Source organism: Geotrypetes seraphini, chromosome 10 (genome assembly GCF_902459505.1).
Source record: "Geotrypetes seraphini chromosome 10, aGeoSer1.1, whole genome shotgun sequence".
NCBI classification, from domain to species: domain Eukaryota; kingdom Metazoa; phylum Chordata; class Amphibia; order Gymnophiona; family Dermophiidae; genus Geotrypetes; species Geotrypetes seraphini.
The window spans coordinates 35366445-35381176 of record NC_047093.1 but is presented as its reverse complement, the minus strand read 5'-3'; the positions used below and the strand labels follow the sequence as shown (position 1 = coordinate 35381176).

The 14732-nt window shown below is 46.5% G+C and overlaps 1 protein-coding gene across 5 annotated transcripts in view; it reads left to right on the top strand.

Annotated features, from left to right (window-relative positions):
- Window positions 1-14732, top strand: part of SEPTIN9 (septin 9) — a 463475-nt gene that overhangs the window by 421375 nt on the left and 27368 nt on the right. For all 5 annotated transcript variants that reach the window (XM_033960622.1, XM_033960626.1, XM_033960623.1 and 2 more), the window contains 2 exons: window positions 3505-3642; window positions 13551-13668. In XM_033960622.1, coding sequence (XP_033816513.1) covers window positions 3505-3642; window positions 13551-13668 — 256 coding nt within the window. The remainder of the gene's footprint in view (window positions 1-3504; window positions 3643-13550; window positions 13669-14732) is intronic.

The window sequence follows — 14732 nt, the reverse complement described above, 5'->3', positions numbered from 1 at the left end:
TAGATTGTGAGCCCACTGGGACAGATAGGAAAAATGCTTGAAGTGCCTGTATGTAAACCGCCTTGAATGTGATTGTAAAACTATAAAAAAGGTGGTATACAAGTCTCAATCCCTTTCTCTGATGTCATACTGCTTCATTCCACCAATGCCAAAGAACCAACCTCATCAGTGATGTCACAATGGCTTCATTGTTCTATTCTTGGCTCACTTCTGATATTGTATTGGAAGAGAGTGTGGTGTCGTGGTTAGAGCTACAGCCTCAGCACCCTGAGGTTGTGGGTTCAAACCCCGCACTGCTCCTTCTGACCCTGGGCAAGTTACTTAATCCTCCATAGCCCCATAGATAGATTGTGAGCCCACTGGGACAGAATAGGAAAATGCTTGAAGTACCCGTGTGTAAACCGCTTTTGAGTGTGGTTGTAAAACTACAAAAAGGCGGTATATAAGTCCCAATTCCTTTCCCTCCCCCAACTAGGACTACTCTCCATTGTATATTCTGTTTATTACATTAATTGGTGAGGGGGCACAAATGAAACAAATCAATCAATTGCAAGTGAATCAATTTGGAAATGAAATGCAGTAGTCTTTCTTCCGGGGGGGTTTTTTTTTTCCCATTTATTTTAAGAGAGGCACTTCTAATTTGCATGCACCAAATTGATGTATAAGTTGCATAGCTTCTACTATTTATTATTTCTGTAGTGCTGAAAGGCATCCATCGCGCTGTACGTTCAACATGTAATAGACGGGCCTTGTTCAGAAGAGCTTACAATCTAATTAGAACAGACAGAATAAATGAGACAAGTTTATTGCAGAGAGAATGATGGGATGGGCATCTTATGGTGATCGAGAGGTAGGAGCTGAAGGCAGCCTCGAAAAAGTGGGCTTTTTAACTTGGATAGGAATACTGCTAGAGATGGAGCTTGACGTATTGACTCAGGCAGGCTGTTCCAGGCATAAGGTGCAGCAAGATAAAAAGTACAGAGTCTGGAGTTGGGCAGTGGAGGAGAAGGGTACGGATAGGAGGAACTTACCCGATGAACGGTGTTTGTGTGTGGGGAAACATATTGGGAGATAAGTGAGGAGAGATATTGAGGAGCTACAGAGTGAATGTATTTGTAAGTCAGAGGAGTTTGAACTGTATTTTGAAATAGATGGGGAGCTAATGAAGTGACTTGAGAAGAGGGGTAATGTAAGTATGGTTCAAACCCACGCTGCTCCTTGTGACCCTGGGCAAGTCATTAATTCCTCCCCATTTCCCCAGGAACATTAGATAGATTGTTAACCCACTGGGACAGACAGGGGAAAATGCTTGAGTACCTGAATAAACCCATGTAAACCGTTCTGAGCTCTCCTGGGAGAACGGATAGAAAATTGAATAAATAAATATGATGGCTCTCATGGCATATGTTGCATGTGGTTCAAACACAGAGGAGGGGTGGGGAGTGGTTAGCTGTCCACAGTAGAGGTAGTGATTCAAAACTGCTTGCCTCAAGTAGGAAGTTCTAGTCCACTGGGAAAAAAAAACAACTTTATCTTGCGTTTCTTCAGAGAGGCTAGTGCAGGGGTGTCCAATGTCGGTCCTCGAGGGCCGCAATCCAGTCGGGTTTTCAGGATTTCCCCAATGAATATGCATGAGATCTATTAGCTTACAATGAAAGCAGTGCATGCAAATAGATCTCATGCATATTCATTGGGGAAATCCTGAAAACCCGACAGGATTGCGGCCCTCGAGGACTGACATTGGACACCCCTGGGCTAGTGGATGTACTTGTTGCAGGTTTCTGGGTCTCGCTGTGTATTTGTCAGATAGAAACCGACGTTTCAGCCATCAGGCTGTGGCTTTCTTCAGGGTATGCTCTGAAGTCTGCAGTGTGACTTTGGAAAATAGCGAGTTCACTGACCTGATTGAGAACAGGGCAGTCCACCAATTTGAATTTTGGCGGGAAAGTCAGTTGGTCAGAAATTTTGAATTTTGGTGGGAAAGTCCATAGAATGGACAAAGTCTCTGGTAGGTTTAAAGATGGTTTCCCCGTGGAGCTGGGTTAGGTGTTCTCTCAGGGTTTCCACAGCTGGCATTGTGCTTGTTGCAGGTGACTTTAACATAACATTTGTATACTGCTTCTTAATGCAAAAGGATCAACCAAAATACTGTATTTTATTATAAACATGGGCATTATATCTTCACTGGAACACTGATCAGAAATAAGTGTAGAAATGTAGCAGTATTAAGAAAATGCAGGTTCAACCAAGAAGATTCCGATTGTTGGGAAAATAAACATGACATGGGTATGCGGGATAACAAAATCTCCACTTTCCTTAAATATTGCAATGCCTATGCTAATCATTATCTGTTTTGTTTGTGTTTATCAGAAATTTAATTGAATTTTGTGTGGTGGGGGGTAGCCTTTCAGATGCCAGGCCAACTAGATTCTGCTTTATTTTGGGAGAAATAAAAACTATTCTTTTCAAGAAATTCCTGAAACAGCCCTAACTTCACGTACTCTTAACAATGCTAAAATTGACAAAGGATCTACTCTTTACTACCATAGCAATGACAATTGTGCTCCCATTGTAACCCCCGTTTATAAATCTTTTGTAAGCCGCCTTGAACCGCAAGATAATGGCAGAATAGAAATCCCTAATGTAATGTATATTCGATTTCTGTAACGCTTAAGAGGTACTAATGTATTGAAAGGGGTGACCAGTTATTTTTTGTCCACTGATATTTAGTTTTTGGAAATCAATTTGGGGACAAATAAATTTAGTTTTAGATTCAGATATCTCATCAACATATGAAGCAATAATTTGTGGTACCATTTTACATATTAAACCTCCCTTTGACAAATATAAAAGCCGTCTTTTCTTGATTTTAACTGGTATTGGAGTTCAAATAATCACGAAAAATCATGATAGGTTAAATTACACATTTTGGTGGACAAATGTATGTACTACATATAGATTTGAAAGAGTAAACGCAGAACGTTCAGGAAGTAGTGTCCTATTTAACAAAATTTGGAATCCGTTGGCATTATTTGCAAATTCAAAGTAATAGATAATATATTGCCTTCTGAGTTGTTGGTTTGTTTGTTTTATTCATTACACATCTGGGTTGGGATGGGCGGGAGGGTTGGGTAGGGATAGATACTGATTAACATAGATATTGAATCTTCTTATTAAGATGTTTAATATTGTTATGATGGAAGGGGGGCGGTTATAGTTATGATTCTATACGTTCTGCTTGTAATAGTGTTTTCTTGTAACATTTTCATGTTGTCAATTTACTATATTACACTATTGTAATTTAATAAAATAATAAAAAAATTTTTTTTTTAAAAAAAAGAAAGGGGTGACCAGCAATGATCTGCTTTAGTTTTTGCATTCAACAGCTATATAATGGTTCTGGTGTTAGTGCCTTTCTTGTCCCGGTGCCATGCTAGTATTTTGGTACATTGAATTTTAACGTGACCGGCCATGATGTGTCTTTGGTGTCATTTTTGTCTGCAGTTGGCAGCCTATCATGAAGTTTATCAACGACCAGTATGAGAAATACCTACAGGAGGAAATTAACATCAACAGAAAGAAACGGATCCCAGATTCCAGGGTGCACTGCTGTATATACTTCATCCCAGCAACTGGGCACGCGTATGTACATTCATTTGTGCAGTTCTTTTGCTTTGTAAGCTGAATTGTAAGACAATAGTCAGACTTCATATTCTCTGAAAGTATTGTTTGCAAACTAGAAAATTATTTGGTATGTGCAATTTTGCAGGACATGTGGTTGTGTTTTCTTATTAGATGAACTTGATATTCCACCATTAGTAATTTGCATGACTTTAACCTTTTCCTATCATGTGTCCTGGATGACGGGACATTCCATCTCGGTAGCACATTCTATCTGACACATGGGATCGCATCAGAAAGAACGTACTACCGATGTGAAGAATGGCCTGCGAGGTTCGCTACAGCCGGCCGCGAACCTCAGCAGGCTGCTTTGAAGAGGAGGGCAGATGCGAACGGACCAGGAAGCCGGATGCTGGACAGGGGGAGCAGGTAAGGGGTGCTGCTGGACAGGGGGAACAGGGAAGAGGTGCTGCTGGACAGGGAGGGTAAGTAACAGGAAGGGAGGCCTACTGCTGGACAGGGGGAGCAAGGAAGAGGTGCTGCTGGACAGGGGGGAGGTAACAGGAAGGGAGAAGGGCTGCTGCTGGACAGGGGGAGCAGTGAAGGGGTGCTGCTGGACAGGGGAGATGTAAAATGAAGGGAGAAGGGGTGCTGCTGGACAGGGGGAGCAGGGAAGGGGTGCTGCTGGACACAGGGGAGGTAAAAGGAAGGGAGATGAGCTACTGCTGGAATGGGGGAGCAGGCAAGGGGTGGTGGTGGACAGCGGAGGAAAAAGAGAGACAGAAAGAAAGACAGACAGAAAGCGGCCAAGAAGAGAGAGAGAAAGAAAGATAGACACACATCTATTCTAGCACCCGTTAATGTAACGGGCTTAAAGACTAGTATATGTGTGTGTGTATATCTATATATACACACATATATGTATGTATATATATATGTATGTGTGTGTATACACACACACACTAGTGTTTAAGCCCGTTACATTAACGGGTGCTAGTAAAGCCTCCTTCCCCCCCCTGCAGCCTCTTCTTCCATCTTTCCCTTTCAGCTTCCAGCCAGCATTCCCTCCCCCTCTATTTCCCTGTGCAGCAACAGCATTTGCCACCCCACTTCCCTGTGCAGTAGCATTCCCTCCCCCCAGTATCCTCATATGTGACAGAATTGGAAATTTTGCATCTATTTACTTGCACTTCTCTTACATTCAAAAGTAAATCGTCATTTCCAACGAACATCACTGCTGTCTTTTGCAAATTCAAGTTCAACTGATTATCCATCATCCAATATTTTTTCTTTCTATACAAATGATCAATTTGTTTTTAACATAATCTACCTCCTTCCTTCCACCTGGAGGACTCTTGAGGCCTGTTGCTATTTTGGGGATGTAGTGGCCCAAGTTTTGTTGGGGCTTTGCGGTGGCCCAAGATCTTCAGGTCCTGCTGAGGCAGGACTCGTGTACAGGAAGCATTGTCCTCGGCAGCTGGGAGCTTTTTAATTTTGATGCCATCCACCAGACTTCCCCTGTGCAGCATCTGATCATGGCCGGCTGTAATGAACCTTGCAGGCCGCTTTCCACGTCGGTAGCACATTCCCTCTGACGGGATCCCGTGCATCAGAGGGAACATGCTACCGAGGTGCAGAGCGGCCTGCGAGGTTTGCTACAGCCAGACACAATCCTCAGTAGGCTGTTTAGAAGAGGAGGTGGCACAGTTAAGCACGCATGCGCACTCCTGCTGGCCACGGACCTACGGATCATGGATCACGCAGGTAGGAGTGCGCATGCGTGCTTAGCGTTTTATTATAGTAGATATATTTGGGGACCGAATCCACAGCCCTGCGGTCCTATAGGTTTCACTATTTGTAAAGCTTAGAGTAGAGTGAAATTAGACAATCAAGACACCTTTCTAAGCGATTTCATTTTTGTCTCTCTGGATCACTAGTAGCTGCTTTTGCTGCTGCTTGTTTTGGTGCTTAAAGTACAACATATCCTTCCTTTTCGGAAACATTTCACTTAACCAATAAAAGTTTGGCTTATGATGATCAGGTACTGAAGTCGGTTATTCTATTGGGTGCCTGTCTTCAATGATATTCCTTTTGAAGATTTAGTTATTTACTGAAGGGAATATTACATTACATTACATTAATGATTTATATTCCGCCATTACCTTGCGGATCAAGGCGGATTACATACAAATTGTCATGAACTGCAAAATACATACCGTGGGTTACCGTATTTTCACGCATATAACGCGCGCGTTATACGCGTTTTTACCTACCGCGCATACCCTTCGCGCGTTATATGCGTGAGCGCGGTATACAAAAGTTTTAAAACATAGTTCCCACCCCGCCCGACTCACCCTCCCAGCAGGACCACTCGCACCCCCACCCCGAACGACCACTCGCACGCGCTCCCACCCGCACCCGCATCCACGATCGGAGCAAGAGGGAGCCCAAGCCCTCTTGCCCGGCCGACTCCCCGACGTCCGATACATCCCCCCCCCGGCAGGACCACTCGCACCCCCACCCCGAACGACCGCTCGCACGCGCTCCCACCCGCACCCGCATCCACGATCGGAGCAAGAGGGAGCCCAAGCCCTCTTGCCCGGCCGACTCCCCGACGTCCGATACATCCCCCCCCCCGGCAGGACCACTCGCACCCCCACCCCGAAGGACCGCCGACTTCCCGACAATATCGGGCCAGAAGGGAGCCCAAACCCTCCTGGCCACGGCGACCCCCTAACCCCACCCCGCACTACATTACGGGCAGGAGGGATCCCAGGCCCTCCTGCCCTCGACGCAAACCCCCCTCCCCCCCAACGACCGTCCCCCCCCAAGAACCTCCGACCGCCCCCCAGCCGACCCGCGATCCCCCTGGCGACCCCCACGACCCCCCCACCCCCCTTCCCCGTACCTTTGGTAGTTGGCCGGACAGACGGGAGCCAAACCCGCCTGTCCGGCAGGCAGCCAACGAAGGAATGAGGCCGGATTGGCCCATCCATCCTAAAGCTCCGCCTACTGGTGGGGCCTAAGGCGCGTGGGCCAATCAGAATAGGCCCTGGAGCCTTAGGTCCCACCTGGGGGCGCGGCCTGAGGCACATGGGCCCAACCCGACCATGTGCCTCAGGCCGCGCCCCCAGGTGGGACCTAAGGCTCCAGGGCCTATTCTGATTGGCCCACGCGCCTTAGGCCCCACCAGTAGGCGGAGCTTTAGGATGGATGGGCCAATCCGGCCTCATTCCTTCGTTGGCTGCCTGCCGGACAGGCGGGTTTGGCTCCCGTCTGTCCGGCCAACTACCAAAGGTACGGGGAAGGGGGGTGGGGGGGTCGTGGGGGTCGCCAGGGGGGTCGCGGGTCGGCTGGGGGGGCGGTCGGAGGTTCTTGGGGGGGGGCGGTCGTTGGGGGGGAGGGGGGTTTGCGTCGAGGGCAGGAGGGCCTGGGATCCCTCCTGCCCGTAATGTAGTGCGGGGTGGGGTTAGGGGGTCGCCGTGGCCAGGAGGGTTTGGGCTCCCTTCTGGCCCAACTACCAAAGGTACGGGGAAGGGGGGTGGGGGGGTCGTGGGGGTCGCCAGGGTGGTCGCGGGTCGGCTGGGGGGGCGGGCGTTGGGGGGAGGGGGGTTTGCGTCGAGGGCAGGAGGGCCTGGGATCCCTCCTGCCCGTAATGTAGTGCGGGGTGGGGTTAGGGGGGCGCCGTGGCCAGGAGGATTTGGGCTCCCTCCTGGCCCGATATTGTTGGGGAATCGGCGGTCCTTCGGGGGGAGGGATGTATCGGACGTCGGGGGGGGGGGCATCAGGCTTTCAGGATGGGGACAGACCTTCAAGGGGGGACAGTGCACGGAAGTCAGGGGGGGTGAACGGAGAGTCGGGACAGCGCACGGAAAGTCAGGGCAGTGCACGGAAGTCAGGGGGGGGGTGAACGGAGAGTCGGGACAGCGCACGGAAAGTCGGGGCAGTGCACGGAAGTCAGGGGGGGGTGAACGGAGAGTCGGGACAGCGCACAGAGAGGCGGGGCAGTGCACGGAAGTCAGGGGGGTGAACGGAGAGTCGGGACAGCGCACGGAGAGGCGGGGCAGTGCACGGAAGTCAGGGGGGTGAACGGAGAGTCGGGCAGCATGCGCGGTATAATCGTGAGCGCGTTATACCAAAGTTTTTGTGCTTATCATCGTGATTTCTGCGCGCTATACACGTGTGCGCGTTTTATACGGGTGCGTGTTATTTGCGTGAAAATACGGTACATATGAATTGTCATGCTAATATAAATACATAAGGTGGATTATGTGAGAATTGTCATGATATTTGGAGATACATAGGCAGGTTATATGAGAATTGTTTTTGATTTTAGGGGGTACATAAGGAGTGGTTGAGCCTTTTTGATTTGTTAGGAAGTAGATCATATTGTAGGTGGATCTTGTTATATAGGTTTTAAGCATTTTTTGAAGAGTAGGGTTTTTGTTTCTTTTTTGAAGGTTTTGTAGTCTGTGGTCGAAGACAGCAGATTGGTGAGCTGTCTGTCCAGTTTTGCTGCTCTGTTGGCCAGTAGATTGTCATACATTTTTCTTCGTTTGACATTTTTGGTTGGTGAGTGTGTGACTAGTGTGTGGGTTCTCCTGTGTCTGGTAGAGGTGGATTGAGTTAGTCGGTTGTTCCAGTAGGTTGGGCTGTCTCTGTTTATAGCTTTAAATAGTAGGCAGTGGAATTTGAAGTGTACTCTTGCTTGTATTGGGAGCCAGTGTGAGTCGTGGGATACCTCTGTGATGTGGTCGTATTTTCTCAGTGAGTATGAGTCATAGGGCTGTGTTTTGTATTGCTTGTAATTGTTTTATCATGGTAGCTGGGCAGGGAAGATATAGTATGTTGCAGTAGTCAATTAGGCCTAGAATGAGAGATTGTACCAAAAGTTGGAATTGTTTTCTTTCGAAGAATTTTCTCACTCACCTTAGGTTTCTCACAGTTGTGAATGATGTTTTTATTATTTTGTTGATTTGTGGTTGCATGGTAAAGCCTCTGTCAATCAGTATTCCAAGGAGTTTTAGTGTGGGTTGAATGGGGTATGAGACCGAGTTTATTAGGTTTGTTAAGGTTGGGGTTTTGCTGTTTTCTAGGAGGATGAAGTTTGTTTTGTCAGGGTTAAGTTTTAGTTTGTGTTCCGTTATCCATGTTGCTACTTTTTCAAGTATTTTGCTTATTGTGCCTATCATAGTGGACGCTGGTTGGTCAAAGGAGAGGAGAATGGTGATGTCATCTGCATAGCTGTAGGAGGTTAGGCCTTGTTTCTCTAGGTAGGAGCTGAGGGAAGCAATGTATAGGTTGAAGAGAGTGGAAGATAAAGGTGATCCTTGGGATACTCTGCAGGGGTTGGACCATGATTTTGATTTTTCTTTGTTTGTTTTAACTCTGTAAGTTCTAGATTGTAGGAAGCCTTTAAACCATGATAGTACCTTGCCTGAGTTTCCTATTGAGTCTAGTGTTTGTAGAAGGATGTCATGGTCTACCAGGTCGAAGGCTGCTGAGAGGTCTAGTTGTATGATCAGCATTTTCTTGCCTGTGCTGAGGTGTTGTCTAGCGGTGTCCATGAGTGTTCCTAGAAGGGTCCCAGTGCTGTAATTGGTTCTGAAACCAGACTGTGTGGGGTGGAGTAAGTCATGGTTTTCTAGTTATGAGGTTAGGGCTTTAGCTACGAGGCCTTCCATTAGCTTGACGTAGAGTGGGATTGACGTAGTAGATAAGGACAGGTTGTTCACTCTCTCCAAGGTAGAGAGAACGAGAGGGCACTCTCTAAAATTAAAAGGGGATAGATTCCGTACGAATGTAAGGAAGTTCTTCTTCACCCAGAGAGTGGTAAAACACTGGAACGCTCTTCCGGAGTCTGTCATAGGGGAAAACACCCTCCAGGGATTCAAGACAAAGTTAGACAAGTTCATGCTGAACCAGAATGTATGCTGGTAGGGCTAGTCTCAGTTAGGGCACTGGTCTTTGACCTAAGGGCCACTGCATGAGCAGACTGCTGGGCACAATGGATCACTGGTCTGATCCAGCAGCAGCAATTCTTATGTTCTTATTAAAGACTTGCCACCCGAGTACAAGAAACAGCTAATGAGGGAGTAATAAAAGAGCCATGAGTAGTGGAGAGACCAACTTAGGTCATGCCATGCCAACCATAGCAAAGAAAGAGCAGTCTCTAGAGAGCACCCGGCCACTGCTACAGCTGTGGAAAGGACCACAAGGAGGGAAGGGACAGGGTGCAGGAATATAGTGGAAGGTACAAACGGAAGGGAAGCCTGCATGCCAGCACGCACTTTTCTTGAAACGCCCTCACACTTACCGTCTCACCCACACATATCACAACTAAACACTACACACACTTTGCCCACATCCTCTGGGGTCCATTATAAGGCTGTTCAACCAACTCTCCTCTCATATGCATGACTGAATCTGTACATGTGGGAAAGGGGACCTAAGCCATTGTAAAGGATCAGGTGGGTACAATCAAAGCGGTTTTGCATATGCTATAGGCAGGTACTTTTATTCTGTCCTTAGTGGGCTTACAATCTAAGTTCTTGTACCTGGGGCAATGAAGGGTTGAGAGACTTGCCCAGGACCACAAGGAGTTGCCGTGGGAATTGAACATCGCTCCTCATTATGACGCACTGTAAGGCCTGGATACTGTATACAGTGCCAATGTCGGCAGCCACCGATTGCGTGTCCATCATGCCTTGGCACCGTATATAGAATCGAACCTCTGGGACTGGTTCCTCTGCCTATCTATGCCGCGAATCACGCCCCATAGACGCTGTATGGTGCCTAACGCCTAACGGCATTAGCCATACGCATGGTGGCATTGGGCACTGTAAAGCACCTACGTAGGCGCAATTCTGGTGCTGGTAGGCACTTTGCCCGCTGGCATAGTAAGGGAGGGGGGCGACACCTGTCCTTTCTGCCTCCTGCTCCTTCCCCGCCCCATCCCCCCCACTACCCATACCTCTTTAACATTCCCAGCGTGAACAGCAACCCCGACCTGCTGCTTGTGCCAGCGTCGGCTCTTTCCCTGACATCGCTTCCTGGATTGGCACCTAAGAAGTTATGTCGGAGGAAACGGTGGCGCAAGCAACAGCTTGGGGTTACTGCTTACACTGGGGAACGTTCAAGAGGTGCAGGGGAAGGGAAGAGGCGTGTGCGACGTGGGGGTGGGGCGGAGAAGAGGGTGGAGGAGGGGCGCCTCTCACCCTCGCTACACCACTGACTTTAACCTTGCTGGGGGGGGGTTTGCCATTTATATGGGCATTTTTCAATTAACGTAAGTGTGCTGTCCCTTTCAGCTGTGCAGTAGATTAAAAATGTCAGCGTAAGGGGAGGATTGACCCTACCTTTCATCACCTTGACACCAGAAAAACCGTTGCCATTGGTCTTTGGAGCAGACAATGTGGCCCTTTTGCTTCTCCTGCGACATTTGTAGCCATTATGATGTCTTTCTCTTTACTTGGCTCTCTTCTCTCGTTTTAAAGTGCATCGATATCTTTGCCTGTCGGAAAGAACATGTGTTTTCTGCATAAAGAGTCATCAAGTTAACAGGCTTCATTATGAAGCCATAATTTGATGTGCTTCCTTTTCCTAAATGTGCCTCGGGGCTTTGGTGTGGATGGATATCCCTACTTAAGAAGTTTGAATTCCTCTCGTGGCTGGTTTCTGAAACACCCCACCTTAAATCCTCTGACCCTGTGGTTTCCTGTTCAGGTGTAAGAGCGGACATCTGTCTGTGGCTGAAATAACCGCTGACTTACTAGTGCATTGGGTAATAGTTGCAAAAATGAGCTTGTGATTGGTGCAGCCTGATTTGTGAAAGCCGTACACCTCAGAAGAATTATTGGATGCTTTTGTTTTAATTGATTTTCATTCAGTTATAGAGGGTGTGCATTCATGGGCGTGCATTCAGTTTGGGGGCCTAAAAAATTTAAATGCACACAAATTGCTTGTGTGCACATTTATGACCAAATTAATGCACATGCAATCGACTTGCGTGCTGCAAACCCTCGTGCATATTTGGCGCAAGCTTTAAAAACAAACCCCAAATGAACTTAGAAAAATGCTTGAAAATTGGGAAACTTCATGCAAACTAAATTTTCTTTTGCCAGCTGCGCCCCTTAATAGGTTATTGTATAGATGTACTTCCCAAGGAAACATTTGAACGTAAGCTGAAAGAGGATTAGTGTTTGAGGTTTCTTTATAAAGCATAGAAGGGCTAAATGATTTGTAATGCCTTCACTTCATCACATTCATCAAAAGATGGCAGCACTGGCACATTCTACATATTCACTTGTTCTTTGAAATCCCTTTCCCTTGCCTTTGTTGGTGAGAAACGTTTACTACTGCTTGTGAAATGGAAGCACTAGTGAGCACTTATCAGTCTGGTCTTTGAGTTACCCCACACCCTAACAACTCTGTCAGGATATCCTCAGTGAATGTGCATGAAAACTTTGCATAAAGCAGAGCAAATCCTAACTCTTGCATATTTACTGTGAATGTTCTAAAAAGCAGACTGACTAGGGGGGTACTCAAGGGCTGTCTTGAAACGCTGCCCTAAAGCAGGGCACTTTGCAATAGGAGAATTTGTCTTGGTATATTGGATTTCAGGCCCCGAGAGCTGACAATCAAAGGGGCTACATAGGAGCTTTTGTTTCATTCTCTGTCTATGGGGGATATAAGTAAGTTAGGTCCTACTGTGTTTTTCCCAAAATAAGACACTGTTTTATATTAATTTTGGGTCAAAAAAATACACTAGGGCTTATTTTCGGGGGATGTCTTATTTTTTTCATGCACAATGATCATCTTTCCCTTCCTCTCCTCCACCCCAATTCTTCCTCTTTCCTTTCTCTCCCCCCAGATGTGCAGCATCTTTCCTCCCCTCTCACCCATCCGCTTGTGCTTTCCCTCTGCAGCATCGTTCTATCCCTCCCTCCCATCCCTTCATGCAGCAGAACCCTTGAGCAGCATTTTTCTATCCCTCCCTCCCATCCCTCCCGTTTTGCAGAACCCCGCGAGACCGACATACCTCCCACCAAACAGCGGCGCCGGCAGCACTCTAAACAGGCTGCTTCACAGCCTTCTGCCACTGGGGCCTTCCCTGTGCCGCGTCGCTGATGACATCATCAGTGATGCGGCAGAGGGAAGGACCTGGCAGGAGAAGACCGCGAAGCAGCCTGTTTAGAGTTCTGCTGTTTGGAGGGATAGATGGAAAAATGCTACGCAGGGGAGTGGGTGAGATAGTCAGCGAGGTTTGGCAGTGGGTGGGGGGGAGGGAGAAGTGCTTCTAATGCCAAATCCAGGGATGGAGTCGGGGAGTGTTGGGTGCTTCGGGGGTCAATCTAACTAGGGCTTATTTTTGTGGTAGGGCTTATATTAAGACCTACCACGAAAATCATGCCAGGGCTTATTTTAGGGGAAACATGGTAGATGTGTACTTCAGGCAATGCATGTAGTATAAGTTCCTATATAAAAAAATAAAAAGCAAATTTCTCTGAGACACTGAGATAAGGCTTTCTCATGTAGAAGTGTGGCCTTTCCATGCAATTTATGAAGGGAGTTGAAGGTAGGAATGACTCATTTCCTTGCACAAGAGTAACATTGCCATGAAATGCAATGAAAGGAAAATCATGGCATAGCATTGCAGATGGGATTGCATCTCCCTATACAAGACAGGCATTATACATGTGACACAACTTTTTGTACTGTACCTTTAAGAAGAATCGTCATTTCCGCTTTTTTTTTTATTTTGACATTTTTCATCCCCAAGCGAGCAGGTTCTTCCAAAAAGTAGTTTTGTCTGATTCATTCAAATAACGCAGCTAACTTTTTTGTTTTCCATTATAGAAAATTTTTTGTTATATTAATCTAAAGCCATACCAACCGTGTGCAAGTTACTGTGACTTATTTTTTTGAAGACTGCGGCCTCTAGACATTGAATTCATGAGACGTCTGAGCAAAGTAGTCAACATTGTTCCAGTCATCGCGAAGGCGGACACTTTAACGCTGGATGAACGGGACTACTTCAAACAAAGGGTAAGACTGTCTTCTGTTTCCATGTCCCATCTGCATCCAGATTTATACAGCTCAGTACTTGGCTTTGTGTCAGAGCATTTCTCTAGCCACAGCATTGAAAGAAGGGCTCCCACATCCAAGCAGCTCCTTATATTTGTCTTGGCGCTTTGTCAGCTCTGATTAAAATCAACATTTTGGTCTTAGGACTTGCACTTCTTTTTGGCACTCTAAGGCCTGTTTGCTTATGAAGGGCAGATATGGGCTTGATCTGCTATTAAAAAAGGGTTATGGCTCTCTAGCCTAGAAATATCTAAGAAAATGGACAATTTTAATTAAATGATTGATTTTTATGGAGCATGTAGGACTGGGCAGACTGGATGGATCATGCGGGTCTTTATCTGCCGTCATTTACTAGGTTACTATGAAACAAAGAGCTTTCTGGAACGTGAAGGTGGAAGTGAGAATCCTGGCATGTCCCAACAGATTAATTTGGGTAAAGGGATCTCTGAAATCTTTGTTCTGTTTAATGTGTTTGAGGAGAGTGCCTCGGGAACAACAGATAATTTCATTTGGATATTTTTTCTTTGAAATAAAACTTTATTCATTTGGTTTTATATCCTGTCCTCCGAGGGGAGCTCAGAATGAGATACAAGTTTACATAGATATTAAAGTGTTTTTATACAAAGTGTTTGCAAACATGGCATGGCAGGATATTGTCTGACAAGGCATGGCAAAACATAACATAACCTGGTATGGTGAGACATTGCATGGCAAACAGCATGACAAACATTGTATTACAAGCGCGGTTAACATAGCTTGGCAAACATAGTATTATATATACAAAAAGGATCTGGGTGTCATCGTAGACAATACGATGAAATCTTCCGCCCAAAGTGTGGTGGCGGCCAAAAAAGTAAATAGGTTACTAGGAATTATTTAAAAAAGGATGGTTAACAAGACTAAAAATGTTATAATGCTCCTGTATCGCTCCATGGTGCGACCTCATCTGGAGTATTGCGTTCAATTCTGGTCTCCTTATCTGAAGAAAGATATAGTGGCACTAGAAAAGGTTCAAAGAAGAGCGA